This window comes from Canis lupus, chromosome 11 (assembly GCF_048164855.1).
Source record: "Canis lupus baileyi chromosome 11, mCanLup2.hap1, whole genome shotgun sequence".
Classification (NCBI taxonomy): Eukaryota; Metazoa; Chordata; class Mammalia; order Carnivora; family Canidae; genus Canis; species Canis lupus.
Window position 1 is genome coordinate 63,514,383 of NC_132848.1, and position 25,556 is coordinate 63,539,938.

At 47.1% G+C, this 25,556-nt stretch overlaps 1 protein-coding gene across 10 annotated transcripts in view; it reads right to left on the reverse strand.

The window, feature by feature from the left end:
• BCL11A (BCL11 transcription factor A) overlaps positions 1-21,561 on the reverse strand; it is a 102,416-nt gene extending 80,855 nt beyond the window's left edge. The window contains exons 1-2 of one of the 10 annotated variants that reach the window (XM_072768462.1): positions 21,448-21,561; positions 11,364-11,693 (exon numbers count right to left, since the gene is read on the reverse strand). In XM_072768462.1, coding sequence (XP_072624563.1) covers positions 11,364-11,592 — 229 coding nt within the window. In that variant the 5' untranslated portion in view covers positions 11,593-11,693; positions 21,448-21,561. Of the gene's footprint in view, positions 1-11,363; positions 11,694-16,390; positions 16,485-18,830; positions 19,354-21,447 lie in introns of those variants that run through there. The other 9 variants (XM_072768459.1, XM_072768461.1, XM_072768463.1 and 6 more) reach the window with 9 other exon arrangements.
• Positions 21,562-25,556: the final 3,995 nt, after the last annotated feature.

Sequence of the window (25,556 nt, forward strand, 5' to 3'; positions counted from 1 at the left end):
TAATAAGCTGGAAAATTCAAGTCCCTCTGACATCAAACTGCTTAACAATGAAACTGCCCGACAACTTTCGTGGGGGAACAGGGTCGGGCAGTACGTATTTCTGCACAGATCTGGATGTGCCTCAATCATACACTTAAATTTTACAGTCTTCTCCCCAAATGAGAACGACTTCCAGCCAACACTTCCACAAACTGTACTTAACGTTAAAAGAAAACGGATAAAACATATGTAATTACTCAAGGTTAGACTTCTAATTCCTCAATTCACTAAAGGAAACTTGGCAAGAAGATGCCTCATTTTGCTCCTTTCTACTGGGGCATCCGAGGAGGAGAGCCACTGAGGCAGCTAATACACAAAACATGATCAAAAGTGATTAACAACAGCTTCATATGCAAATTGCATTAATGAAGGAGTGCAAAGTCATCATGTAAATTAAATATGTCAAATCTCTTGGTGAACTTTCAATCTTGAGAAGAAAAAACACTGCTTTAATTTTTTTACATCATCAATTTTGCAAGATTGAAAATCTAAGAATCTTGGTGCTATAAACAATTTTCACCTTTTTTTTCTCCTTCAGCAGGCTGACAGGCCAGCCTGATGTGCACCGAATGTACATGTTAATAGGCCAATCAAAAATGCAAAACAATTCGCAATTACTGGAAGGACCTAATGGTCATTAGAATTTACAACTAGGTAATGAACTGAAGTCTGCCCACACCATGCATATTCATAAAGCAATTTAGCCTTTGAAGATTAAAGAAGTGCTTAAAATTCAAATGAGCTTTAGCAAATTATCAGTAAGATTCATCCAAAAAGCAAAGGGTTTTTCTTCCTATGATTTCCTCATTTTTTTAATGCAAAATTGTTATATCTTCCAGACTGAGCTTAAACTAAACATTGAGCTTCTAGTGAAGCCAAAGGGGCTAAGACACAAACAGAGGCTGCAAACATCGTTACGGACTTTGTTCATAAAACTAAGCCCTTAAGAGCCAAACCTATCTCTAAACATGGTAATTTATCAAAAACAGCCCAGAGTTGCTCATAGGCAATATACTGCACAGGCCTCCAACAAAACAGATTAACACGAGTCCCACCACCCTCCCAAAAAGCCTTTTTCCCCTCAAGTTGAGTCTCCTGTGTAAACATCCACTGGGGTATAAAAACAGCTTTTTCATCGCCTTGGAGTGGCATTCGTTTTAGAAGTTTCTGCTTCCAAAAGGAAAAGAACAAGAAAGGAGAGGATACAAGGCAGAGGAGCGAGATCTGGTTTACTTCTGAGGGGTGAAAATCCTGTCGTTGGGCTTTTATTTTCCTGAGCACCCCCCCCCCTTCTGCAGTGGCAGCATTTAATTCAAGAGGAACAGGTCATGCAGACACTGGCTGACATTCAGAAAGTTGTGGTGTCCACCACTCCCCCCACCCCAACCCCCAGTCATTACATTGTGGGAATTTGAATTTTCAGGCTTCCCAATGACAAGTATGGAGAAGTATCTATCTCACACCTTGAGTGCTAACTCACACCTTACTAACCTCATGATATTTAAGAAATTCTAGTGATAGAATTCCCTGTGAATGCCTCCTCTTCCCCCATCCGATACACCCAACCCAGCTGAAAGCACACGCTCAGTCCTCTCTCGGCCAGCCTACAAGGCAGACTGAGAATCACAGCTCTGAAAGGACCACGTGCCTGTGCTTGGTGCTCTGCTTCTGGACCCAAAAGACTTTCTCTGCTTTGGTGATTGTGTTGAACCCCCACCCAAAATATTCCAGTAACTTCTCTGCCGCTGCTGCCCCACAGCCACCCCCCAACCTCAGGCGTTTGCCTAGAATGGATCTTCCTACCTGAAATGCAGGTATACCGAGGAAGTGGGAAAGAGAAGAGAGATGCGGGGTGGGTGGGTGGGTGGGGGACCCCAGGTACCATCCCTGATTCCTACGCTCTCCTATCCGTGGGCCCTGCTCAGAAATGTGGCGCATTTTAACATTTATCAGAAAGAATAGGATGCAGAGCTGCATGTAACTCCCATTCGCAACCATCTGTATGAGCCACAGGTCCACAGTCCTGACCAATTCCGTTTGACACTAATGTTACTCTACATGAGTAGAGTTCAATGAGGGTTGATATGGGATGTGACAGAGTAAATCAGAATTAGATTAAAAACAAAAGTTTAGAAACTGATGCTACACTACAGAGCAAATGGGACCTGAAGGCCAAATTTCCCCTAACTGCCTTCAAGTCATTTTCCCTATTAGAGCGTTTGCCTGCCACCCTCTTGCTGGCAGTGCCGCAATCACATCAGAAGGGAGGGTGGAAGGCATACAGGAAGGCTTGAGATGTTCCTCTTTACGTACAATACCTATATATTTAATATATAGCAATTAACTTCTGGTCAGGAGTCTGCAGGCAGCAAGCTGTCCCAAGCAGATAGGGGGGAGAAGGGGCCCAGAGCTGGGACAAGCACAAAAGACAGGTCCAACAACAATGCCTGCTGTCAGCAGCTGAATTATTTTTATACAGGAATTTTTATCTCTATTGTACAAACAAGTACGTGTCTGTGCAGACTTGTTAAGCAATCCACTTGTATGTAGAATAAGATTTTTTTTTCTTTCTTGCTACCAGTCACACAGCTCCAAGATCAGAAGAAATACATAGTCTTTGAAGCTGCTCAAATGTTTTAGTTAAAAGGACAGCAGTTGTTTTCAAAGATCCAAGAGTATCTTTATCAGAATTAAATTTTTCCTTATTGATTTTTTCCCCTTAACATAACAAAAACATAACATGAGAAGGTTACGATTTATTATTAAAAATTTTCGCAGCCTTTAAATCATCCTTCAGTAGCCAATGTTCACTTTTAAATGTAAAAGAATAGTTGTGTTTTGGTGTGTGTGTGTGTGTGTGTGTGTGTGTGTGTGTTAAGCTTAGGATAGGATGGAGTAGGAGAGAGAAACTCATGAGATTTAAAATTTAACATTGGTTAATGTATTGTTTTAACTGTGAACTCGAAGACTTGTGGAGGAGGAGGGGGCTAAAAGGAGCAGTAAATGGTTCATTGTGAGCTGCCCCCTAAATGTAAATAAATCATGAAATCATGGTATCCCCTGAGTCAGTAAAGGGAAATGCTTCAGAGTTTTGTTTTGGTGGGGTTTGATTTCTTTTTCTTTTTCTTTTCTTTTTTTTTTTTTTTTTTGGCCCAAAGAGAAACTCCATATTTAAAACGTAAAAGATCAAACATGGCATGTAGGGCCTTGTGCTCCAACTAAGGTAAGAATCCAAGCTACACCTTATTTCTCTAAAAATTAACAGATGTGGGGTTTTTTTGCAGCTTTTTTTATGCATCATTACATATCAAGAAAATGAACAACTGATGAATATGAATTTAAATGCCTTGATGCTTAGCATGAGGCCTCCTTGTGCTTTTTAGAAAATTCAAAAAGAAAACCGAAACCAGAGGGCGGGGGACACAACAGCACCTGTGTTCTTTTTGAAAGCACCTTCGCAGGCTTCACAATAATTCCATTCTTCATTTTAATGGGAGTTTTTAATCAGGGGACTCACCTGTATCTAAACCTAAGATCAAATTGTAGGTGTAATTGTTCATCGCCAATGCCAACAGGAGTGAAGATACAAACAGAAACTCATTGTGAGTGACCAAAGGTCCCCAGGTATCCCCTTCATCAACATGCCTGCTTCGGGGTCCCCCTGGGAATTCCCTGGCGGGGCCAATTCAATTCTGCGTAACACGCTGCCAACCCTATCTGGAAAAGGGTGTGCTGGGCGCCTTCTCACCTCTTTCACAGGAAGTTTAAATCTGATCATCTCACCTTTAGTGGATATAATTTGTTGTTTAGCACTCTACGAACTTGGTATTTTATCTGTCTGGAGAGATCAAAAAGAAAAACGGCAGGCAGAAGAAGGAGCAAGTTGCAGCCCAGTCCAGCCTGCGTGCAGGGCGCGTTGCCTCCGAGCAGCCACCTGGCCAGGTAAACCTTCCAGGGGCATTGCATCAGATCCGCTCACATCAGTCTCCAGGGTGAACCAAGAGATGAAACACTCCGGTTCCCTGTCTGCAAACTTCTCATTTGCCAGTTCTTGGCAGCTTATTTTTCCAAGTGTTTTGTTTCAGGAAACGTGTGTATTTTCTTTTGTACGTTTTGTGGATTTACCACAACTGGTTCTGACAGCTGTTGATTCTGTTAAATGAACACATTATGAAGATCCTCTTTAAAATCTCAAGCAACGGTGGACTCAAAAATAATGGCAAAATGTTTTTAATGGAGTTCCAGTAGAGAGTTGGTTAAAAAAAAAAAAAAAGTATACATGAAGGTACAGAAGTCTTTTAAGTCAGCACTAGATCTAAACCGAGTGCCTGTGTGTGTGCGCGCGCGCGTATATGTGTGTGTGTGTGTGCGCGCGTGTGTGTTTAATGGGGAAAGAGGGGTGTTGCAAATCACCACAAATATTTACACTGTATTCCCTTTGTTCAAATCACATACTTTTAACAGGAAAAGCTGGAACTGCGGCTATTTAAAATTTTAAATATTCAAACGCCTGTAATTAACCATATGAAACAAATTATGTCGCATTTCTCCATACCACACATGCAAAAAATTCTGGTGGTGGATTGGGAGGTGGCAGCGTCGGGGAGACAACTCCAAGAGGAGGAAAGGATGATGTTTTCATTTTGCAATAGATCAAAGGAGAACGAGAATGGAAACTGTAGCATATCGAGCATTTTTACATTGCTGTCTTTCACACTGGGCTATCTAAGTTTACACAATTCCCCAGACTAGCTGCATATTAAGCTTGCTGTGTACAGCTTTATTATGGTGCGGTGGTGGAAGAGGCATTAATATTCCGGCTCCGCATCTGACAGGGCATTTACATGCGCCCATCTGAGCGGTACCTGAGAGCTCCTCCAAGGTGCAGTAACTGTGCGCCTATTGTAAAGGCAAATGAAGCTCACCTATTCCCTGCTGGGGTCAGAAGTGACCTCACCACCCCCCATGCTTCAAATCCTTCCCTTGCCAACCTAACTCAATGCCATCGCAGAATGACGAATGAGCTTAGAAATAGACCCCAAGTTACTAACCCTGCTAAGAACAGCAAAAGCCTTTGCTGAAATGTTTTAAAAATGCATAGGGAGTGCAGCTGGCCAGTAAAAAGCAGGGAGACGGATTCCAGTGAACCCAATATGGAATACGTTACATTCTAAAACTGATTAGAAATACAGTCTGATGTTTACTGGCTTCAAATTGAGTTTGGCATCAAGCATACTGGCTTTAATAATGCTGGCATTTTTTTTATTATTATTATTATTATTTTAAATCTGCCTTTGGTCTCTAGGAGCACATGTGGAGAGCTAAAGCATTCTTATTCGTCAGGTTACATTTCCTGGAAATTAAGTTTGTGACAGAAAATGACTCTAGTAGCAATAATATGGTTCGTGCTCAAATTAATTAGGTCATTGTTGTAAAAACTACATGGCAAATTACAAAGGTAAATTTACTGATATTGGCCAGAGCCTCTATACCCTGGAAGTAAAGGGGAGAAGCAGTTTAAGGATGCTTATTTACCTGGGTAGGAGGAAAGAACAGAGGAGGGAGGGATACAATGGCCAATTTTCTATTTGTCTTACAAAATAAAAAAGTACTGGTTATTAGCCATTAAATTATATAGTCTGAACATATTTATGAACTTTATTAATGTCCTCCAAATTGACACATAAAACAAAAACCTGCTTGATTTGAGACAATGTTAAAAATGGGCACCAAGTTAAAATCTTTTTCTTTTTTAATCCTTGTAATAACAACACTGCTGACATAACCATGACCCAAATGAAATCTGAACAAGCAGAAAGGTACTAAAGATCCTTGGTGATTAAATCTGTTGCTAAAAAAGTGGCAAGGTGCCAGGCTGGGTCCAGTTTGATGCTAAGTGCTTTTTACTGCACAAAGCTGGTACTACGGTATGTAAAAACAGACTTGGGCTTGGGGTAAATTTTGTCAAATGATTCCTTTGTGCAGTAAAGGGTGTGAACAGACCAACCAAAGTACATTAAATTAACACTGAATGCTGCAGTCTCGGTGCATCTCCCTAGCTGTGCTACTTTGGTTCAATTTCGTGTTTTACCCCAAAGGAAAGCCAAACTTTTCTTCCTTTCTTACTGACTGGTGTGCACAGCCACCATTCATCTATTCTCCTTTATTAAATACTTTCACTTAAGAAATCACGAAATTCTGAAAAATGCTTCCCTAGGACTCGCACGTTTGTTATATACTCCAATTTAGTCCTCCCACATTAGCCAAACTACATTGAGGCTGCGGTGTGAAATTAATGATTTTCCAGGACTCGAAAATGTGCCATTAATATGCATCCAACTCTCCTCTTCCGTGAGCTTAAGGTTCGCTGTCCTGACATTGCCTGCACGTTTCTACACCCAGTTGCATTTTCCAGCCCATGGGCAGCTCCACAATTAAATGCCACATTCACTAGGAGAAAGGTGTGCAAAACAGATTTCAGACCCTTTAAAGTAAAAGGCACAACTTGCAACACAGGGAATGGGGTGATTTAAGAAATCACAGCACTGTTTTTTTAAGCTTTCACAGAATGAACACAGAGAATGGGGAGGGAAACTTTCCCCCTCTGCTCCTGTTCTTGAAGTGAATACATATTTGTGTTTCCAATAAAAGGCCATTTTTACATTAACTGTCTGTAACAGCAGGAGACAGAAAAACTAACACAATCTCTACATCACACACAGGATGATCTTCATATCACGTGGCCCTATTCTCAAAACTATTATTTATAAAAGACAACTAGGAAAATGCACAATGCCTCTTTTCTGTGTCAAGGAAAGGGTAACGTCTGAAGAACTTTGGGATCTTTGGGATCTTCCACATTTTAGATTTTTTTTTTTTTTTCCTTTTTGGCCTTCCGAAGTAAATTTAGCAGCCATGCGGGCCACTGTGTTTAATTAAGCTTTCAAAAGTCCTCTGACAATGCCAACAATTGTAAGACACTTCTGTGGCTCAATCATGCAATCACTGTGACAGTTCTATTTACAATTTGTCTTAGAGAGAGTTTCTCTGACATTGTACTTTGACAAAACATCCAAGCTGCCAGTTCACAACCTTTCTCGGTCGTATTTACAAATACAGCTTGTATATGGGACTCCCAGACTCAGGAACAGGAGTCCTTGGGTAGTGGCCTCACAAACACAGGCTCCCAATGAAAATCCTAGATATATATAAAGAAACCATATTCTCTATTCTCTGGACTCGGAAGGTAAGTAAAATGTTCACCAGTATATTGGGGGGTTTTTGGTTTGTTGTTTTCTGTTTTAGCTGCCATGCTAAAAATTCACTTCAGAAGTCAGTGGTTTTTATTCAGAATCACACAAAGAGAAATTAAAAATAAGTAGTCATACTAGGATACTATAATTTATAGTCTCATTTACAATTACGCCATGAAGTAGACAAATACATCCCAAATTCAGTCTGAGCTTGCAAAAGAACTGGTATGGGTACAAAAGAAAAAGGCAAGTTGATTTTCTGAATTCTGAAAAGCATAAGTATGTCATACTTGATTTACCTTTAAGTAACATGCTGATGTATTTCTGTTTTGAATGAGTATTTCTCCCTCCATTAGAGTAACTGTCCTGCATATTTTTATCTAGTGATAAGGTATATTATTGCCTAAGCAAACAATTTTTACATATCCTGATATAAAGGCCTCTATTCAGGATTTTAAGGAGAAACAAAATCCCAATGTTTATCAATAGTAGCAGATTTTACTACATTTTATAGCACTGGTCATATTTTTTTCCCATTCTCTTAAAAAGTGAACTTCATGACAGCCCAATCCTAATTTGACGCTTTCTGTGTATAATAAGCCAAAACCTCAAATCTGACACTGTGGGATAGTATTTTTGGCCTTTTCTATAAGTGAACAGCAGTTTCACATTCACTAGTCTTTGATGAATATTTCCCCCATCATAAAATATGAGACTAGAAAATAAAACAACACCCCTATTAAAAGCTCTGACTGCCAGTCACAGGCTGCTAATACCTCCTGGTGAATATCTGACACACAAATACATGAACTGGGCCCCACACAATATAACCTGCTTGTTTCCAGTTAAATTAATACTATTTCAACCGTCTCAATGGATCACAGCCACACAACATTTTGAACATTTGAATAAAATGAAAAAGCAACCTGATTAATGTAGATGTGTGCAGTTAGCACACGTACATGGGTGAAGTGCTGGAGCACAGACTCCTCTCTTTGCCAGGTAAAAATCATCCTTTCTAAAAAACACTCCTCTTGGAGAGGCCTATGTGCCGTCAAAATGCATTATCACTTTACTAAGGATTTAAAGAACTCTACCTTATTCTCCTATCTGAAAGCCCCAAATTCTAAGCTTTATTTATCTCAGGAAAATCTGTCACTGTTTTATTCCTGCTTCCTGCCTATAAAATGGCACAGAGCACACAGTGAGCTCAAATCCAACTTACATCACTTTAATAAAACCTTTCCTACACAGCGCACTTAAATGACTACCTTTTATGTGGTTGCCAAACATATTCTTCTAGAGATTCATCAATAGATCTCTCTCCTAATATGGAGCATCGCTTCTCCTTCCTTTCTGTGACACAATTCAAATATCTCCTGAATGATTACCCTTATTGTTTCCTTCCTCACCATAAAAAGAAAAGCAGACTTGGAATCGTGAAGACGTGCCTGAGAGAAATGGGCTAGTAGTGCACAGCCGTCTTCCAGAACTTCCCTTCAGAGGCACCTGAAGGCCAGGGCATCTTAATTTATGTGCAATGCTAGAATGTTAATTTCACCATAGGAAACTCTTAATTCATTACTGTGAATTATGAGAAGTCGTGATTCCAGTTACTGACATCTCGCTTTGAGATGTGACCACGCTATTTATGTCCCGCCAATTCCAGGGTGGGAACAGGTGACTAAATACAATGAAAGGAATCAAGGCTTTGTAATTTTTTCTGCATGAAAAGTTTACCTCACCTGGGTTGCAGCACTACTGCACCCATTGAATATCTTAGGCATCCTACATTGTTTTTCATCTCAGAGAAATTATTTAGTACTAGCACTCTAAAACATATTTTAAATTTGCTTTCCTTTCTTTTTCCTTTCTTTGTTTTTGGTTTTGGGCAGGGCGGGGTGCTTCCCTAGGCTCTGCTATTGTACAAGGTCCTAAGGAAAAAAAAAACCACCTTTATGACAACCAGAAGTTAAGGAAAATATCTTTTCTTTCCTTATGGAGATTCACAACCATCACAGTAAAAAGCTTTCACTATAGTGCCTCCCCCCACCCCCCCAACCCCCCACCCCCAGCTTTTAGATTCCTCTTCTAAGTACAGAAGCACAGAATTTTGGAGCTGGTTAATCTGAGAGTGAATAACCTATTTGGGACCTCGGTAAGAAGTGTGGTTTTAATTCCTGCTTGACAGACACTGTGTTTTGTCTTTTAAACGAGCAGCTCGATATGTAAATACGATGTTACATCACGCAAGTGTTACTCCATATTTGGTGATTTAGAAAGGCTTTGGATCTCCGAAGACGACAAATCCCCTTCCGCTTGCTCTTGCTTCATTAATCATGCCTTACGTTTTCCTTCCAGTCACAAGACAGCACATGGAAATGGTCATTGCCATATCCTACTGGGGGTAGGGGGAAGCGGTGGGGGGGGGGGGGCAGATAAAATCTTAACCTACATGTCACATAAGCTAAATGTGGTGCATTCTAGAAAAATATTTCTCATTTGACTAAAGGAAAAGTATCTGAGTATTAATGCAGGAAGAATTCAAAAAGAAGAAAGAGAGAGAGAGAGAGAGCGAGAGAGAGAGAAAGAAAGAAAGAAAAGAAAGAAAGAAAGAAAGAAAGAAAGAAAGAAAGAAAGAAAGAAAGAAAGAAAGAAAGAAAATGTCACGTTTGATTTTAATGATCAAATTCCAGAGGGGGAAAGGAGAAATAATACGACATTTAATCCCCTCTGGACCACTGACCTACTACAGTTCAACTTTGTGGTCAAACTAGGTCAGAAAGACAAGTTTCAGTGAATCAATTGATTATATGCACTATCTTTCTTAAAACTGAACAAACCTTCTGCCTAACCGGACCCGAAACCAGACGGAGGAGGAGGAGAAAAAGAGAGAGATCGCATGACACGTGTGTTTCTGCATTCACTTTGGCTTGTCTGTTCAATCACTGCTGTTTCACCCAAAAAAATGTTTTAAGGGTCACTATATAGGGTTGCTGTTTGCCACTTAGAGTAGGGATTTAAGTCCCTCTGTTAGCCGTGAATTCCTTTTCCCCCCGTGAGAAACCCACACACCTAGCTACCTCTCTGCTGAAATTAGCCAAAGGAAGGAGAGCTGTTGAATATGTGTATGTATTTTTCCAAGAGAATTTTTGCATTGTGTTATAGCAGAAACAGTGGAAGTCTGGACTGGACATTTGTAAGGGTGACATGTGGTTGTGTAAACCACAAACAAAATCAAGATACATCTGTCAAAACCACATCAGAGACAAGAGAGAGCACAGAGAAGCATTTATCATTTAGCTGAGGAGGCAGGCTGCAGGGAGCAGCCGTTCCTGTCAAACCAACCTTTTGAAATTTCCAACATGCCCTTAAACTTTTCGAGTAAGCATGTCTGTGCGCTTCAGCAACTGCCCTCTCTACTCTGGCCTGGCCAGTCGAAAATGGCATCTTAAAGTCAAGGTCACGGTGTCATCCCACCACGGGGCTGTGTTTAATTACAGCCCCATACGGGCTGACAGCCAATATGGATCCAAGGCTAGCCCTGAAGCTCAGTTAACTCTTTCTACCCACTCCCCAACGCCCTGCCAGCCCACCCCACTTCGTGGAAGCCTTGAGAACTAACTGTACCCCTAGGGAGGTCTGACCAGGTGTTCTGACACAAAGAGGTCATCGGCCAAACTAGCAAATGCCTATATGGCCACTTCTGCCTCTGACTTGTCACCATGGCTGGAAAGGGACAGTGGAAACTGGGCCAGGTATAGTATGGTTCAACACTTAAAAATGAGAAGGGGAGAGAAAAAGGGAAAGAGATTCAGCATCAGGAGATCCAGAGAGAGGGTATCAGGTGTGTGTACCACCTACATCTGACTCAGTGAAGTGGAAAATATTTATTTTTTTGTGTTCTGGACGTAAGCAATAGGAATGATTATTTTAACATTACAGGGCTGTCGTGGACAGTCACATGGAGAAATACAGAAAGCACTTCACCACTCCTTAGTGCTTGGCTACAGCACCTCTGAAAATGAAAAGAAAACATGCAAACAGCTTTTCTCCTTGCTTCTCATTTACCTGCTATGTGTTCCTGTTTGGGGCAAATTCCTCTAGATGACGTTGATAAACAATCGTCATCCTCTGGCGTGACCTGGATGCCAACCTCCACGGGATTGGATGCTTTTTTCATCTCGATTGGTGAAGGGGAAGGTGGCTTATCCACAGCTTTTTCTAAGCAGAGGCTGCCATTGCATTGTTTCCGTTTGTGCTCGATAAAAATAAGAATGTCCCCCAATGGGAAGTTCATCTGGCACTGCCCACACGTGAGGAGGTCATGGTCCCCTTCTGGAGCTCCCAAAGGGCCGTGGTCTGGTTCATCATCTGTAAGAATGGCTTCAAGAGGTTCGGCTGTGGTTGGAGAAACAAAAGCACAATTATTAGAGCGCCAGAGAAGAGAGAGAAAAGGGGGAAATACATTCTCAACCCCATCCCATCCCACCATAACATATAAAGTGTTTCTAGTCTCCTTCATATAATATCCAGAAAACAGGCGCACCTAAAACGCATAAGGATGTGGAGGTTATCAACAAGAAAGCAAATTTATCAATGAGGCAAATCATCATATATTTAAAGAAAACTATCTGACTTGCCTAACTCCTGAGAACACACACACACACACACACACACACACACACATACACACACACAGGCACACTGTAAACTGTGTCTGGTTTGCGAGTTTAGAAACAATGTTGACTGTTAAATAAATAAATAGTTAAAGCAGGGAACATAAAGAAAGCTTCAATAATAACTAACCCCCCCCCGAAACTGGTAAAAACATGGATTGAAACCAAATTTATTTCTTTTCTTCCTCTAGACGAAGTTGTATATTGTGTCAAAGAACAAAAAGAGAGGTGAATAAACACACACATCCTTTGTGTGTGAATGTATATACTCCTAAGTATACAGAGACATGGCTTCATAAATTAGAAAGCTACTATATCACACAGAAAATGTGCCACATTTACACCGCCATAATAAGAAAACGACTGCATTCACCTGTGAAACGGATCTAAATAATAATCATAACGCAGCATAATTCATACTGCCAAAAACCTTTCTGATCTCACTCTCAGCAGTGCCACAAAATCAAAGAAATACCAAATTCACTGGCAATTCTTCTCAGACACATTAGCTAAATGGGATACTTTCGAGTACTTAAGAAAATAAGCCAATTAGTCATTTTTTCATTCTGAAGAAAGGAATGCCTAAAATATTCTAAACATGTTTGCACTTGGTGGCCTCCATCACATAAAAATCAGAATGGTCAAGCAAACGCCACATTTCAGAACAAGGCTGAGAAGTCCTTTCTTCAGACTTGAAATACTTCGCCTAATGTTGTCAAAGTTGACTAATTTTCTGAATGAGCTCCAAAACGCTTCATTATGGGACTATTTCTACACACATAATCACCAGCGGATGGTATAACAAGGTAGATATGTCTTTCATTCCTGTTTCCTTTTTTTTTTTTTAACTTTGCACCAAAATACTCCAGCATCTCATTTGAACAGCTTCTATCATTTTTTAACCTTCCAAAGGGGAAAAGAGAGTTGGTAAGTCTCTCCTCCTGAAACCGAAGTCTGATTCTATCCCCCCGCCCCCCAAAAAAATCACAAAATACAAAACACATCCAGGATGCTGCCAGTTAATAAAACTGAAGCAGAAAATGTACAAGTCTTAAACAGTTAATCAGTCTGACCTTCTTTAGCAAGCTGCCAATTTCACATTTAATGAACTTAAAGCCACAGAGAATCAAAAAATAGATTTTAATTTGAGTGTAGAATATTGGAACCGATTTTGATAAAGTGCAAAAATCCAGTGAACTCAGGTTAAATTTATTTCAACCCTACCCAGGCTGAATATTGAGGGGGAAGATCTGGAGTAACTCCCAGATGTGCTGGGTGAAATAATATTGAGAGAGCCCTGCCTAGCTGCACCTGTGCTCAAGTAGGACATGTCATAATTTCTAGCCTCTGGTACTCCTCCTAATTTAACATAAGGTCACCACAGGAATATGAAGGTTATATTCCCACTAATAAAGACAGCAAGGTAAGCACTTGTGTTTCTTTGCCCAACATACCCACCAAAAGATAAATACAGAATATACATGCATGCTTTTCAAATAAAAGGAGATAAACGGAAGTGCTTTTGCATTATGCCTCTATGTCAATTTTCTCCTACATTTGCTTTCATTTTGGCCAAGTGAGGAACCGAATAGGGAAGTCATCTCCAAGATCCCTGCTATTTGAATTAAGGATTTTTAAGTACACATTGACAAATAATGGCTTTTTTTGGTTGCTGTTCAGCATTAACTACAAGTTCTGAGGTTTACAGATTAAAGAAAGACTCAGAGATAATATTTTGTTTTATTGAAGTTAGTATTACGGAGAACCTTTGGAAAAAAACCTATTTTTTAAACTCCACCGTTAAGATTTGTTTTTTTGTTTTTTTGTTTTTTTGTTTTATCCCCAAGGCCTGACATATTTCTGAAAGTGGAAATATTATTTAGGAGCAAAAGGAAACATTCTCCTAGGTATCAAATAGTTAAAGGTAATGCGGTGCAAACAGACTTGGTTAAAGTCTTCTAAATGTAGTGACTGAACTGATTTACAATCAAAACCAGGAAATGAAGTGGTAATTCAGAGGTTGCTGATTACACCTCCACATTTCACCTAATTAATTTTATAGGAGGCAAAGTTCTTGAAAATAACAAGATGATCAAATGTACAGATATAAAACCTGTAACCTCAACATTTTCTATGCTCTTAACGTAAATTATTGCTAATTAACAAGAATTATATCCTAATGTATGAAATACGTCTAACATCGGGCTTCTTGCAAAACATTTGGCCAGTAATGTTCAGAGAAATACCAAAACGTGTTCTTATTATTGCTGCTATACTATTAAAAATGAGACGAAGTGGGGCACAAAGAAAATATGAAAATACAATTCTCTTGGTGTAGTCTACTGATTTGCATTGACATCTTTTCTCAGTGGTAATCAACATTTCCTTTCTGGGCATCTGATAATTTCTCTGTATTTTAATGCAAATTCCTCTTTCCCTAAAAACATTCCTAACCTCAGCCATTTTACCCCCTCCCTCAATTCAACTCCATCCTCCTTCGCCCCCACAATACCACCGTTTCTAAGCTCCGGCCTAAACCTCCCGCTACAAAGCGGGGAGTCCAGGACTGAAGTGGAAGGGAGTGGGCAAATAATCATAATAATTAGCCGCGAATTCTCCACAAGGATTGAAAGAAATAGAAAATAAAATGCTTCTGCGTTGAAACAGCAACACAGACTGGAACGTCTCAATGCCCCAGCGGCTGACTGAGCTCTCCTTCCTCTCTGCAGTTGCAAAGGAATAAATTTAAAGAAGGGGAGGAAAAAAAAAAAAAAAGCAGCTTTATAAGAAATGTAGGGAAGAAGCGAGGGAAACGAGGGCTGCTGGGGGAGGGGGAGGGGGAAGGAGCTATGCCTTCAAGTTTGCTTTCCAAGTCCTTCCTTTTGATTGTCTTAACAGGGTAAGGAAGCAAACCGAGTCTGAAATGCGTTGAGGAAAAGCAAAGAAACAAAAGCGAAGGCTAGGGCGACAGGCCCGGGGCAGGGGGCCCGGAGGGGCGGGCTTTGCAGAAAGTGAAGTTGGGCGCCGGGACTCGGAGGCACAAAGCAAGCAGCTTGCTGGCTGCAGCCTCCGGCCGCGCTCGCTGCAAACACGTGCAGCGGCGGCTGCCGGGCCGCGGGGCCCGGGCCAGGCCGGGAGGCGACGGGCAGCCGGGGGCCCCCTGCTGCCGCCTCCGCCGCCGCCCGGCCGGGCCTCGGGGTGACCGCCGTTCGCGGGCCCCGCCAGCTGGAGAAAGGGGGAGCGAGGCTCGGAAACCTCGGCCGGTCTGGCCCGGTGCAGTCTCGGAACCACCGCACACGCCTCAGAGCGCGGACCCCGAAATTCATTCTGGGGCCCCCAGGCTCACACTTTTTTACTTTGTGGGGCGGGCGGGGGTCGGGGGGGGAATCTCTGCAAACGCAATTTCTCCCGCAATTCCGGGCACGAGTGTGCGCAGCGCGGCGGCGGCGGCGGCGGCGGCGGCGGCGGCTGCGGTTTATTCATTATTAATGATGCTGCTGGCCCGCATCATTATGATGATAACTATGACTATTGTTGCGATTTCGGGCTCCGAGGCGAGAGCCGCGGGGGGCGGGGGGCCGGGGAGCCGCTGCAGAGCGGAGCGAGCCCGCCGGAGCCGCCGTTGTCCGTGCTTTGCGCGGGGGGTGCGGGGGTTAGAAGAAGTGAACCCGGAGACTCGGTGCAAACTTGCTGGATCCCGCCCTTCGGCCTGGCCTCGAAGGCGGGAGCGCGTCCTCCCCTCTTCCCCCTACCCCCAAAAATGCCCGCCCCGAAAGAAAGCGAAAACTGCACCCCACTCCGCGCCCGGCGCACCGGGGTGCCGGCCGCGCTCCCCAGCGCTTCTCCGCAGCCCCGGCCAGAAGCATTTTTAAAGTCAAAATGAAGAACAAAGACATAAGGGGTGATGGGGGGGGGAGAAAAGGGAATTCAGTCTAACCGTCCGTTTCCCCCACCCCCACCCTCGCAGAGCTCGTCCCTCCCCGGCCGAGAAACGCGGAGCTGGAGTGGGGGAGGCTCTGGTACAGGTTCAAGTTCGCTGAGCTTTCTTGATCTTGTTCTGCCTCCTAGCGACCGAATGGCTCACTCAGCCCGAGAAGCGGAGGACGGGGGGGGAGGGGGGGTCCTGAAGACCGGAATGGCTCCCGCCCCCTCTGCGCACCCAGAAAAGGAGAAAGCAGCGGCCCCCGCGCCCCCCTCCGCACTGGTCCCTGACCCCAAAGGCCGCGCTGAGACGGGGCTAGAGGGGGCTGAACCCACCCAGCTTGGAGGGTCCCGAGATGGACCCGGGGCGGGGGGGGGACAGGGGAGCAGCCCGGGCTGCACGCCTGCGCTCGTCCTTTGCGCCCCCAGTGCATCCTTCCGAAGAAGGGCCCGGCTTTCCCGAGTCCTGCGAACACTGCCCTTCCTTCCCGCCGGTACCTGGCCGGGCTGTAACTTCACACCGCCGCGCGCCGCGTCTGCTCCGCATCCGGCGCGGCCGGGGGAGTGGGGGGCGGGGGAGAGCGACGAGGGAGGGATGCGCGGGGGTGGGGAGAGGGAGGGCCCCGCAACGTGCCGGGGCGGGGGAGCTTCCGAAGTGTGTGACAAGTTCCAGGGCCTAGTGAAAAATCCAACTCCCTACGCGCAACAGCACCCCCCCCCCGTCAACCCTTTAATAAATACAAAAACTGGGTATAGGTGGTGTTTTTAAATTGCATCGAAAATTAAAACAAGGGGCACGAATGAGGAGGGGAAGGGATGTGGGCCCTCTCAAGCCTTTCTCTGCCCCGCTGCCAAACTTTCCGAAGTGCCCACCGCCCGCCTTCCCAGACGCACTGTTAGCCAGGACGCAGTAACCCGTCCACCAACCCCATAAAGACTCAGAAGGACCGCCGCCCCCCCTCCCAGCTCTGACCGAGACAGGCCCCGGTTAGAGGGCAGGAACTCAGAGTGGGGTGCACGGAGTCCGGGGATCCAGCACTCCCAAAACACACACTTGCACATACTACTGTGCCCACCTCCCCAAATCCCCCCCCCCAAAACCGGCTCACCGCCCCCCCCACACACACCTCCCTGCACACACACACCTGGCCTGGCAGCGATCGGGAGGCGGGGGGGGGGGGGGTGCTGGTTGGCCAGACCTGGTGGGAGGGGGGCAGAGAAAGCACGTGGTGACCTCCCCGCGGTCCGGAGCTGAGGACAAGAACCTCGGGGGGCGGGGGAGGGGGCTGCAGACGCGCTTTTTCAGCTGCTTTGAAAAATAAAAATGCTTCGCAAAGCCGAGTTTCTCCCCCGCCGAGTTCCCGGTGCGGTGGGCTGGGAGGAGGTCTGGGCATTGTGCTGGGGGCGAGCGCGGACCGTGGACCCGGCTGGCGCGGAGTCGCGGCACGGCCTGCCGCTGTGCGGGCGGGCGGACGGCTGGCGCGGGGTGGGCGATCCCGAGCAGGGCGGGGGCGCGGCGAGGCCCGGCGAGGCCCGGGCGAGGCCCGGCCACCGCCGCCGCCCGCTCCCGGGCTGCCGCGCCGCGCTCGGTCCTCTGTCTGTTTGTTGGCAGGAGGCTCCCGCACACGCGGTGCTTGTAAACATTCAGACACGAGATTTTTCCCAATCAAAATCCACTTCCACTTTTTTTGAAAATCTTCCAAAAAATAGTAAGAGGAGGGAGTTCCTCGCTCCCTCTCCACGCCGCCGGCGCTCTAAGTTTGCAACTAAAGGGGTTTTGGGGAAGGGGGTAATTGTATTTTTCCCCCTCTAATAGAGATGGAGATTTTTGCAGGGGGGGGGTGGGGTGGGGTGGGGTGGGGGAGTCCAAGAGGAGAGCGTTGCAGAAAACGGCCGGCCGAGCGTTTGGGGCTTCTGTTGGGGGGCAAGAAATTGTACGTCCTCTTGCCTCGTTTTATTTTTGGTTTTTATTTTTATTTTATTTTTCACATCTCTTCGCCGCCGCGGAGGTTCGGCCGGGAGGGGCGGGCGGCGGGGACCCAGGCGGCGGCGGCCCGAGCGCCCTCCCTCCGTCTCCCGCTCGCCCGGGGCCCTTGCTCCTGCCCTGCGGCGGCGGCGGCGCGGAAGGGCAGGCGCGAGGAGCCGGCACAAAAGGCAGCGGGACAAACACCCACCTCGGGCCGGAACAAAAGGCGGCAGCGGCGGCCGAGCCTCCCGTGCTTCCCGGTCTCCAGGCTCCCCCGGCCGCCGCGGCCCCTCTCCACACTCGGCAGGCTCCCGAGCGCCGGGGGGCCCCCTCCCACAATCCCACTTTCTCACTATTGTGGAGATGACTACTTTCCTCCTGGTGCACACTTGACCGTGAGCGCGCTGCTGTCCGAGGGCCAGTCTCACCTCTTTTCTCCCAGGGAATTGTTTTTTTGGCTTGGGCTCCCTCCTCCCGCCCCGTTTTCCTTCCTTCGGTGAGTGGAAGCAACCCCCTTTCCCCCCCCCTCACCCCTCCAGCTCCCTCCTCTAGGTTTGCCCGAGAGTTGTTCGCATCCAAAGCATTGTTCATTATTTTGCAAAATTGGAGGGGAAATCATTGCATTCCTTTTCGAAAAGCGAAATAAAGCGGCGGAGAGCATGAAAGAGGAGGAGTCACATTTTTGTAAATTAAATAAAAATTAAAAGGTGCGTGCTATCCCAAAAGTGTATCTACGGCTGCGGTTCGGGATAGGATGAGGTTTGGTTTTTGTTTGTTTGGGGTTTTGTTTGTTTGGTTTTTTTTTTTTTTTTTCCTCCCTTTAAGCTCTTTTATCCCGACTCTCGGAGGTTCGTCTCGTGAAAAAATTAAAAAATGCATGCACACACCCCTCTCTCCCCCTCGCTCTTACTTCTCGTCCTGCGCGCTCTCGTGATTATTAATAATTATTATTACTATTATTGGGTTACTTACGCGAGAATTCCCGTTTGCTTAAGTGCTGGGGTTTGCCTTGCTTGCGGCGAGACATGGTGGGCTGCGGGGCGGGCGGCGGCGGCGGCGGCGGCGGCGGCGGGCGGACGACGGCTCGGTTCACATCGGGAGAGCCGGGTTAGAAAGAAGGAGACTCCAGAGAAAATATCTTCATCAGTGCCTTTTGACATCCAAAATAAATTAGAAATAATACAAAGATGGCGCAGGGAAGATGAATTGTGGGAGAGCCGTCATGGCTTTTTTTTTTTTTTTTAAGCAAAAAAAAAAAAAAAAGAGAGAGAGAGAGAGAGAGAGGAGAGAGATAGAGGGAGAGAGAGAGAGAGAGAGAGAGATGAAAAAAATGGCAAAAGCCCCCCTGAGCTGCAAGTTCAAGTGCGGACGTGACGTCCCTGCGAACTTGAACGTCAGGAGTCTGGATGGACAGAGACACACAAAACATGGGCAGGGCGAGCAGGAGAGAAGGGGAGGAGGGAAGGGGAAGCTCACACCAATGGACACACATCAGGGGCTGGACATGAAAAAGAGACCAGGACAAGCCAATGGCCAGTGCGGGGCGGGGGAGGTGCGGGGCGGGGGGCTCCGCAGACGCCAGACGCGGCCCCCGGGGGAGGGGCGGGGGGAGGGGAGGGGGCGCCGGGGCCGCGGGCTCACCAGTGGCCGCAGCCAGCGCCGTGGCGGCAGCGTGGCCGGGAGAGAAGAAAGGGGCGGCGGGGGTGGGGGGGGGGGCAAGACGTGCTCTCTGCTCACCCCCCCCCCAACCCGGACACGGATCCTAAAATGAAAGATTACTTAAAAAAAAAAAAAAAAAAAGGCAAGAGTGTACGGCGAGGCTGCAGCCTGGGTCCCGGGGAGCGCGGGCGGAGGGAAGGCAGGTAGAGTTACTCCCGGACACCCTCCTCCGGGCGCACACCCACCTCCCCTCCCCGCCGCGCTCGCTCCCCGCGTGCGGACGCCCGGGGCCGCGGTGGGAGCCCCGAGCCCGGGGCTGCGCTCGGGAAACTTTGCCTGCGGAGAGGCTGGCAAAGAAAAATCACCCGAAGTTGAGAGCTGAGCCTCCAAGTTGCAGCTCCGCAGCGGGCGCGGGGAGGCGGGAGGACGCGCGCGGCAAAACCCAGTGCAGCCCAAGTTTAGAGGGTTGCGGGTCCGGAAAGGCAGCCCCGGGGCCTCCGGGTGCCCGGCCAGGCTGGGTGCAAGGGCGAGGGAGACGGCGCAGGCCAGGGCGGGAGGGCACCCCCAAGGCCGGGCCCGGCGGCGGAGGGGGGAGGCCGGGGGGGCGGCGGGGGGGCGCCGGGCAGCTGGGATCTGGGCGCCCTGACAAGCGATTGGGTCCGAATGGAACTGGAAGCACGCACCCGAGGCTCCCAAGGGTCGCGGCGAGGGAGGCCAAGGAATAAAGACCGAGGAGCCCGCCGCGGGGCCCGTTGCAGCCCCCGGAGGGGAGCGCCGGGGCCCGGGGCGGGGAAGGCGCGGAGGCCGCGGGCCGGAGGACAAAGCACGCGCAGCCCCGGGAGGGAGTTGCCGTCCCTGGGAACGTGCTCCCGGCGCCGCGGGAGGTCCTCCGGCCGGGTCCCCGGGACGGACACACCCCCTCCCGCCCGGAGCCACTGCTGGAGCACCGGGGAATGGGAAGCCAAACGTTCCTTACAGGCGGGGCGCAACTATTCCCGTGCTGTAACCCGGGGAGAGAAAATGGGGAATACGGTGCGAGCGCGACAGGCTCGCGGGAGCAGCGGGGAGACCGCGGTGGCGGGGTGACCGCCCCGGGTCAGCGCCGCGCCGCTCGGGCGCCCGCCGCCGAGGCGCGCCCCCCCGGAGCACGCGGGCCCCTCCGGCCTTCCTCACGCACACCTTCCCGGGAAATTAAGGAAGACCTGTTGGAAATAAACCCCTGTCTCTTTAATGCACACACGCGCTCGCGCGCACACACACACACACACACACACACGCGCGCGCGCACACACACGCGCGCGCGCTTGCTCGGGGGCGCGCGCGCGTGCTGCCGCTGTCAAAAAGCGGGCTTCACTCTGGCGTGGGATACTTTCAGTTTTACGTAAAATGTACAGCAACAGCACCCCCTGCGATTGGAAAGTTTATTCTGAAACGTGTCTGCAAAGTCCCCCGGCGTCTCCCGCCTCCCAGCCTCCCCGCCTGCCTGCGCCGCCCCGCAGCCGCCGCCGCCGCCGAGACCGCGCCGCGATGCCCCGGCGGGCAGGGCAGGGGGAGGGAGACGGACGGACTCCAGCGCGGGGCGCGGGGCGCGGGGGGCGCGGGGCGCGGGGGGCGCGGGGGGCGCGGGGCGCCGCGGCCCGCGACGCTCGGAGCTGCAGGTGGACGTGTGCGAGTGTCTGCGGCCGCGGAGCCTGCCTGCCTTACCTCCCCTGCCAGCGGCTCCACGGCCCCTCGCGTCCCCGCTCTCCCCCTCCTCGGTCGGAGGCGCGGCGTCTCCGGGATGCACCCACCCGGCCGGGGACCGTAGGGCTCCAAGCCGAGCCCCCCGCCCCCGCCCCCGCCCCCACCCGGATGGCCGGCGCGCACCCACCTCCCCGCCGCGCCCGCGAGCCGCTGTTTATTCTCGTGTTGTCTTAGGAAAGTTTCAGACCTATTAGAAAATGCCTGGCTTGCCTGGCTCGGCGAAGCTTCGGGCCCCACGGAGGAAGCAAGAGAGGTGGTGATGCTCCACACTAGGAGAGATGTGTGCTGAACTGGGTTCGCGTAAATGTGTTTTGTTGTTATTGTTTCTCTCCAGTTTTGGGGGTGGGTGGGGGTGGGGGACGACGCGCAAATCCTGTTTAAGAAGCAGGAAGATTCACTTGCAGTAAAGAAAGCTCCTGTATGTAGTGTGTGCTACATAGTGTGTTGCACCATTTCCCCTTTTTTCATGAGTTCTTCAGAGCAGGTCGGCATCTCCCACGACTGTCTTCTCTTCTTCCTCCTCCTCCTTCTCCTTGCTCTTCTTCTTCCTCCTCTTCCTCCTCTTCTTTTTTTGTCTCTTTAAACTAGCGTTAGAGCGACCAGAAAGAGTGTCATTGCGCGGGAGGGGGGCTGCGTGCCGAAGAATGGCTGGAGGGGAGGCGAGGAGAGGGAAGAAGAAAGTACAACTGGGAGGTCTTTGAAAAATAAATAAATTAAATAAAAGCCTCTTCAGGTAACAATAGTGAGTCAGATTCTTTCGGAACCGAGTTTTTCAAATTTAAGTATTTCCCCCATCCATCCATAAAAGCCCATATACAGAGAAGGTATATAAATGGGCGAATGTGTGTTGTGGAAATATATATGTATGATTTATATATAATGGTGTGTATAAAGCTTTTCAGGGTTGGCTGTAGTGTAAAAAGTAATGACTTTATTACCTCTGAAAGGTTCTGTGGTTCACATTTAACAGTCCTCTGAATTACAATTCATTACACAATTGTGTGCTCTCTAAAACCGGCACCCTATCAGGGCCGCTATCTGTGGTTATTTCCAATAAATAACTGGCAACATTTTATTGATTTTCTTTTTAAAAAAAATCATAGGAAATTAAGCACTTAGTTACAAGTAGGTCTGCTACGTTATTGCACTTGTTTCAGATTCCAGGGGGTTCCTTCCGAAACCACATCTTAAAACATACATTAAAAACCCAGTTTTGCAGCTGCCTTCCCTGGGTGCCAATGGAGAGGTAAGCAGCGACGTTTCCACCATTAACATATATTTAATTTCACCACCATAAAATGCCCAGAGTGAAATAGGAACTGCCCTCCGCTCCTGCCCCTCCCCCAGCCTGATTTCACCCAGTCCATAAACCCTGGGCTGTGTATTGGCACTTGATCCCTCCTCATCGCGGACCCCCACTGCCGGTCCCTCGTGCTCACCCCTGAGAGTGACGTCCCCTCTCTCATTGCTGCTGGAGACTCGCTAAAGCGCTCAAAAGTGGGGGGGGGGGGGGGAGGGAGGGGGAGGGCTTGTATGTGTGTTTAAAGAAAGAAAAACGTGTTGTTTTAAGAGGTTTAAAAATATTACATAAGTATTGATTAATGATGCAGGTGCTTTTGTAGAGGGGTGAAAGGTCACCTTAAACGCGAACACTTGGATACACAATAAGTATATTTACCTTTCCCAAAGTGGCTTTTACAAAGTAATAAATTATGACAACGTTAAAATTATTTTCTGGCCGTTCAGTCCCCTTCATCTGGAGCTGTGGAACCTTTGCTAATTACGCTCCGTGGGCTCTTTCCCAAATCTTTGGTGACGACACTGAATGTAAACTCCAGGCCAACAGACGACCCCCTCCTCTCCCCTCCTCCCCCTTTTTATCCCCCTCCTCCCCCTTTTTATCCTGCCCGCGGAGGAGACTCCCCAGGACTTCCTGCAGTATATATTCTCCCTCTGATCTCCGTACTTAATAGCCAAGTCCTGGTTTATGCTTTATAATGTGTTGACAAGTTTTCTAACAGACTTTCTGAAATAATGCACATATATTCACGTCGGTTAGAAACCCACCGTATTTTTAGAGTCGAGTAGATCTATACCCTAATGCAGTGAGAGAGTGTAAATCATAGAGGATTTCATAGTCCTTTCAGTAGTTTTCGGTATGAAGTATGAGCCGCGTGGCCTCCAGACGTAACCTTTTAGAAAAAAAGACAGTGCTTTTATTTTATGGTGTAAAGTGCTTTTAGCTCCAGGGCTCTGAACGTGAATGTGGTCAACAAACAGCTCCAAGAGGGAGACTTAATACAGTCACAGCCCTCGTGCGGAGGATCGCCTGGCGCGGGGGGACTCGGGCTGAGCTGGAGAATGAAGGGTTAAAGGTCTGTCTCGATGGAAACTACACGATTAAAATAAAATATTCACTGTCTGCCTTTAGGGGGAAACACCTTGATAGGCTTAAAGATAAATAAATGAATGACTGAATGAATGGTTAAAAAATGGTTACAAACAGTCCCATCTTACTTTTGACTTGATTCTTTTTTTTCCTTTTTTCTTTTCTTTCCTTCTTTCCTTCCTTCCTTCCTTCCTTCCTTCCTTCCTTCCTTCCTTCCTTCTTTCTTTCTTTTTTCCTTCCTTCCCTCCTTCCTTCCTTCCTTCTTTCCTTCCTTCCTTCCTTCTTTCCTTTCCTTTCCTTTCCTTTCCTTTCCTTTCCTTTCCTTTCCTTTCCTTCCCTTCCCTTTCCTTCCCTTTTCTTTCTTTCTTTCTTTCTTTCTTTCTTTCTTTCTTTCTTTCTTTCTTTCGGCCTAATAGCAGCTCAGAAAATAGAGAACAGGCAGTCATCTTCATAAAAATAAAACTTGGGTTTAGATTCTATACTTGACATAGGATTTGCATTTGGGGTTCTTGAGGGTGGGAGCCCTAGGGTGTCCTTTAGACAAAGGAAAAATTAATTTTAAAAAAGGAAGTGGGTTGTGTGAGAGAAAGGGGGTGAGCTTTATGTGGGCACCCTAAATGGAAAGGTGAAAAGAAGGGCCATGGCCCCTCCTGCCTCCCTGGGCTCCCTCAGCTCCCACCTCTCTATAACATTTCTTTCCCCTCTACTGCCAGTGTGATCCAGAACCTAGGACCTAAGGAGGCCCCTGGGGGGCACTGTCTACACCTTATGCAAGGGCAGATGTCAGAGAAGAGGCTCCTGGGGGAATGCCAGTTAGTCTGGCATTTCTCCAGAGGTTCTCTGGGCCTTTAGCTGGATGGTAGGCTACTTCACCTACCTGGATGGTTCTGTCCAAAAAAAGAAAAGAGAAGAATGGCAGTGAGGAAGGAAGGGAGAAAGGGAGGAAAAGAAAGAAGGAAAAAGCTGAATCTATGGTAAATCAGTCTATACTTGCCTCTAGGCTGGGCTGCTATGTGCTGAGTCAATAATGTATGGGTAGGGGGAAGCAGTCTCACCATTTAAGTAAGAGGCCCCTTTGAAGACAAGGAGTTCTGGTTAGGACATTGCTAAATAAAATACTCAATTCAGTTCCTAACATTGACATCAAAGACACAAAGGTGTTGGGCAATAAAGCCAATCCAATGTACTACAAACATACTAGTACAAAACTCAGCACACAGTAGATGCTCAATAAATGGTTTGGGCATGAATAAGGGAATAAATCCTATTACATATGAATGAAACCAGCATGACCATTCAAATTCTACTAGTTTCCCCCAGAGACCAACTGAAAAGGCTTTGATCAGGCAAGCCTATTTTAAGAGCTAATTTTAACCTAAAAGTGATTTCCCACTAAGGATGGTGAATTCAAAAAGATTATCCCAAATATTAGAGCAACTGAACAATTAATACAATGCAAAACATTTCTATCTTCTCCAGCTGCCTACATTATCAAATATCTTCCAAATAAGCCAGTATCAAGAATCCGGTATCAAAAGATACTTTAAAAAAAAAAAAACATTGGGTTTTGGGTCTATACAAATCTGGTTTCCCAAAGGAGGGCACTTCTAAAGGAAAAAATACAATCAGAGCAGTTAAAACTAAAAAGTATCTCAAACTTAATTCTCTGCCCCCCTCTTTGAATCTTTTTCTTTTAACAAGGGAATCATTTTTTCAGGACATGGTTTTCACACCCAATCACACCCAATCACAAAACAGGCCTCACCTATTCGCTTCTTTTGGCGGGAGGAGGGGTAAATAAAAGGAAAAGCAACACCACACGCGCGCACGCACACACACACACACACACACATCTGGTCTGACATTTTGTACAGCAAGTTTCAGCCCAATGTGATTTAAAACAATGT